Source organism: Asparagus officinalis, chromosome 6, assembly GCF_001876935.1.
Source record: "Asparagus officinalis chromosome 6, Aspof.V1, whole genome shotgun sequence".
NCBI classification, from domain to species: Eukaryota; Viridiplantae; Streptophyta; class Magnoliopsida; order Asparagales; family Asparagaceae; genus Asparagus; species Asparagus officinalis.
Genome location: NC_033799.1, coordinates 59,611,037 through 59,616,607, shown reverse-complemented (window position 1 = coordinate 59,616,607; position 5,571 = coordinate 59,611,037). Strand labels below are relative to the sequence as shown.

The 5,571-nt window shown below is 35.3% G+C and overlaps 1 protein-coding gene across 1 annotated transcript; it reads left to right on the top strand.

Annotated features, from left to right (window-relative positions):
- On the top strand, positions 4,142–5,282 carry LOC109845170 (transcription factor TCP12-like). Its single transcript, XM_020414384.1, has one exon. It carries the CDS (start codon positions 4,254–4,256, stop codon positions 5,244–5,246), a length of 993 nt encoding a protein of 330 aa, XP_020269973.1. The 5' UTR covers positions 4,142–4,253; the 3' UTR covers positions 5,247–5,282.

The following is a 5,571-nucleotide window of genomic DNA, read 5'->3' as shown; positions in this document are numbered from 1 at the left end:
CCCGGTGAGGAGTCACAGATTGGCATATCCTCTTGTTGGGCTGGAGGGGGAGATTATTGTGGGTCTAGCTCAATTCAAGCCCACATGTGTTGAATTGGTTGAATCCTATTAAGAAAATGATCTATATGGACCTAGTTATAATTGGAATTGGTTTGGAGAGGTTTAAGGAAAGATTCCTTTATTTAAAAGGAAGGGCCCTAATGAAACCCAGTAGTAATTTTTTTTGAGAACCCGAGTGCACATTAGGGTGCAAATTTCAAGGTAGAGAGAGAGAGAGAGATAAAATTAAAATTCTGGATTGCTAGGTTATATGATTATAGTGATTCAATGATGTTTACTTCAGAATAATGATGTCGTCAAGGGTATAATTTGGTTTCTCTGCGGGTGTTGGAGATTTGAGTTGAGACGGGTTTTAGGGGTTCGGTGCATAAAAAGTAACACTACATTTTTCTCTTGTGGTTTAATCCTCAAGTTTAGGTTTAGCTTTGAGGATTTGTACTATTGATTCATATTAGAAAATTTCTCTCTCGATTGCCCCATGGACATAGGCACGATTTGCCGAACCATGTTAAATCTTGATGTTTTCTTGCGTATAATATTTTTGTTAATGACTTTATTTATTTCTTACGTTTACTTCCGTAGGTAATCTCCATAAAATTCTTAATATGATGATGTTGATTCTAATTTTTGGATTGCTTCGATTGTTTCTTGTAACCATCCATGATTCCCGATAACAATCAATAGGTCATTGTTGACCATCGATTGGTGTCGGCTCCTGTTTCTATTTTTTCCGGTTGGCTCTTGTAACTATATATCAATGAGATGCTTGACTATTGATGGGTGCCTCTGGACCATCGATTCTTTGAAGGCTAAAATAAACGTTCATATTGATTTTTGCATCGTTTTGAGCCGCATCTTGCTCGTACCTATTTATACCTGAAATATATCAACTCACAAAACATATATGTAGTAAATAACAGTTTGTTACTAATCAAACAAGACATATTTTTTCGAGCAACGTTTTCGCAATCGTTCAAACAGGATTGTTATCCAAACAACTATAAAATCTTATGTGTTCCTGATTGGTTGCTTTTATGTGTTTGATTATCATTTGTCTTCTTTATTTTGTTATTTTCGTTACGTATTTTGTAGTTTTGAAAAAAAAAGGTAGTAATCCTATTCCCCTCCTATAGGCTTGCATCTCAAAATCCAGTACTGAGGACATGCCATTTGTCGCTATCTTATGTTTTTATGGTGGATCACGATGTTAGAGCATCTCCAACCATGCTCTCCAAATTTCACCCTCAAAATTAGAAGATTCTAGGAATATTTCAATTTGGAGGGTGGAATTTGGAGAGTTGCTCTAACCCACACTCTCCAAATGTTTTTCTTTTTTTGTCAAAAAAGCCATATAAATTAATAATGTTGGATATAGTTTACATTAATAATTTTATTTTTAATAATTTATTTGGGAAAAAATTATAACATTATAAAGGTGTTGATGAGAGCTTTAAAATGAACCCAATATTAATAATGCAATACAACATATTAAAAAAATAAAATCTTAGTTTAATTTAAAAATCACATCGAGACCTTTCCATGTCTGATACTTATTTATTTAATTTAAAATTTAGAGCAAGTTAAATAGATCATCGTATTTTAAATTTTATGTCTCATACTTATTTATTTAATTTAAAAATTAATAATTTTATAATAATACTAAAATAAATTAATCTTAATTTCATTTTAAAGATCTCAACGAGACCTTTCCAAATATATAATGATTTCAAATATTAGATTAATAATTTTTTAACTATATTTATTTGAAATTAAACATCTAATTTAAATTACTAAGAATGATGGCAAAGTGGTAATTTTTAAGAAATTAAATAGTTTTTTTTTCTTGGTAAACGAAAGATTTTATTCACAAACCAAAATATAGAAGTTAAGTACATTAACAATCTCAGACACTTTGGAAACTAAGAACTAAAACCCAACTAACAAAGAAACTCTCTAACTTCAGCTTACAGGGAATGAAACCAGGCCCAGTCTTCATTTGGCAATGGAGGTTTGTTGAGGATAGCAGTATATATATCAACTTTAATGTCCCTAATAATTTGGCTAGAGCATAGAAATTAAATAGTTAAAAGTGGCAAAGTTGTAATTAATAAAACATGAATAGTATTTTAAAGAGACTCTCCAAATTTTCTCTTCACCCTCCAAATTTGGAGGATCAAATTTGGAGATCTCTAAATTTGGAGAGTGGTTGGAGAGGTTCTACTCTCTAAATTTGGAGATTTTGACTCTTTAGAGGCCAGTTGGAGATGGCCTTCACGGTTAATCTAAGCATTAAAAAGCTCAATACTGTCACCATTTCTTTTCCGTTCACCTATTTTAATGACATGATTTGGAGAGGTATGTATAGATGGCAGAAAAAGAAAAAAGACACAGCGGCGTATGCCGTTATCATTTATTTCTGTCATTCTCTCTGAGCAGAAAATGACCCCACAAATTGGGGGCGGCAACAGCTCTGAAGCTCGCACGAGCACCAGAGGAGGGATTGACTGTAATTAGCAGCGCTGCAATTGGATGCGATCGGCAAAATTGGTGCTCAGCGCACCCCATCCTATCAAAAAAGAGGAGAAATAAAGAGAGAGAGGGGGAAGAGAGACGTTGGGGTGTGGGGCGGGGAGAGAGAGAGAGAGAGAGAGAGAGAGAGGCGTTTTTGATGGGGAGAGATCACAAGCCCGCTGATGAAAAGTATTGTCCCTAGGTAGGGCTTGTGAGAAAAGGACGTGCTACCAATGGCCTTGCAAGTGTACGGACCCAGTTGGGGCGTAGTGTAAGAAAGGATAGAAGATAAAATGAAAACCCAAATCTTATGATTATCTATAAATACCATGTAACAAAACCTCTGTTCTAGACGGTGCAATACAATGGGCATACCTACGGTAAATGGATACACGTAAGGGTGCAAAATATATATAAATGTAAATATATGTATATATACGTACACACATATGTATTCGGATATATTTGTGAGGACACATGTATGATTATTAAATATCTATATCTGATAGTATATGATTACAAACTCGAAATATTTTTAGTGAATATTCGGGCCCATATTCAAAATATATATCCGAATATATGTTGGTGATATAGTTACAATTGTTTTAGGTCTTGAGATCTAGTCTTAGAGTTTCAAATATAACAAATATATTGACAAACTCTCTTTTATCATATAAATATTTTTCTTTTCAAAATACATAGTTTTCTCATATCCGTTTTGTATCCACATCTATATCTGCATATATTCACATGTATATCGGTATCCATATTCAATTTAGCGCATATGGTTATGGATTTTTCTTATTGACATATATTTGTATCCATATATGTCTGCTTGTTTGGCAAATAGGTGATATGGATACAATTAGTATCATATCCGAGAGCCATATTTGAACTATTTGCAACTCTAGACTTAAGTTTAGGCAGGATAAAAATACAATAGAATTTTGAATTCATGTATGAATATTCGAATATGTGTATCAATCACGGTTGAAATTACTTTAACCTTAAATTAAATTTATGTGACAAATTTTGGGGGTGTAGTGATCCAATGTCAAATTTTAAAATAAGTGAAGAATACTTGTGGGCTTAAATTTGAGAAATTTGAGAAATTATGTTTGTTGTAGCAACTCTTCTATCACGTAATTTTTATTTGTTTTATCAATCTTACATTTGTCTCAAATGTCCTCAATATAATTTTATTTGTGATCAATACTTTATCAATATGAACATGATAAGTATCATATTAGATATATCCAACACATTTGCACGCTATTATAATATGGATTTTGCAATACATTGGCACCGCTATTATATAAATATGGATTCTGTAAGCTAACAGCTGATGATTCTAAAAATTAGACGAGATGAGTATACTGATCTAGGACTGTTTCTCTTATTTGACCGTACGGAATTTTTCTAGTGATAATTATCTACAGTGTAATTTACCCCTTGCTGACTTTCTCTAACCCTAACCCTAAGTTAATAAGCAAACAGTGTAAGGAAGTGGGGTTTTTAAATAGTCCTACTAGGCCCCTCTGCACCTCTGCTACAGATTTTCTTCCTCCTCCTCAGCGCTCCATCAACAGCACACTTTCTTTCCCCCAAAATCTCTCTCCTTTTACAAAGCAAGAATTAACTACAAAAAAAAAAAAAAAAAAAACAAACTCCTAAATTGCAGCATGCTTCCTTACAGAGACCCCTCTTACCTCCTCCTTGACACCCCTTTTGGTTTGAAAAACAATGACGGGTTTCCCGCTCTTTCATCTCCTCAGCTAAAACCACCCTCTCCTGCCCACTTCCTCTACTATGATGAAAACCTCATGAGCCACGCCGACCTTTTCACTGATAATTTTACACCGCTACAACTCGAACGAGATCAAGAAGCCAACACAAGCAAGAAAACAACAGAAACAGATACATCAACAGAACCAATTTCAAGAAAAAAGAAGGGCGTCCAAGCTGCTGGTGAAGGTGGAAAACAAAGGAGCCTAAGGACCGATCGACACAGCAAGATCCACACAGCTCAAGGGCTCCGAGACCGAAGGATGAGGCTCTCCCTCGAGGTCGCTCGCAAGTTTTTCAGCCTCCAAGACTTGCTCGGCTTCGACAAGGCCAGTGCCACTGTTGATTGGCTCATCACTCACTCTAGATCTGCCATTGAGCAGCACCTCATCCATTTGGCTAGTGCTACCAACGTTGATGCGCAAGATGCACCTGTCATCGCTTATAGTGGGAAGAAATCAGATTCTACAAAGAAACACCCTCTTAAAGAAAAGGATGTGTCATCCAGAAGTGTGCTTACGAGGGAGTCAAGGGCTGAGGCGAGAGCTCGAGCAAGGGAGAGAACCAGGGAGAAGAAAAGGATGCTAGTAGACGTTGACAATGGCGATGGAGGAAACTTCAACTCTAGCGAAGATCTCATCTACAATTCAATTGAGAAGGATGAATGGCCTGCTGGTGAAGTTCCACAGACTCCCGATTGTCTGCAAATGGCAATGGATGGTGAATCGGATAAACTAGCAAATGGTTCCTACTACCAATACAGCAAAGATTACTCGATGGTCACCAAGAACGAGGAGAGAGTGAATTTCTTTAATGAGCAACTTAACGACGGAAATTTCTCAGGTGAGTTTGAGGTATACAGTTACAATCCTGCAAGGCCTGCAGCATGAATCCTATTATCGATAGCTTTTGACGATCCTTTTACAAATTTGGAAACTACTCAGATTTCCTTTTGACGATCCTTTACAAATTTGGAAACTACTCAGATTTCCTTTTGACGATCCTTTACAAATTTGGAAACTACTCAGATTTCTTTCCTTATTTTTGCTAAGTCTATGTACAAACAATTTATTTTGTGTAGATTACTTTATGGTAATTAGTGTGGCTTGCTTTACATTACAATACTTATAACCTTTATATATATGTGAATCTCTTGTCAATTCCTTCAGTTGATATACTAAGTCCAAAAAAATTCTATATAATTAATTTCCATAC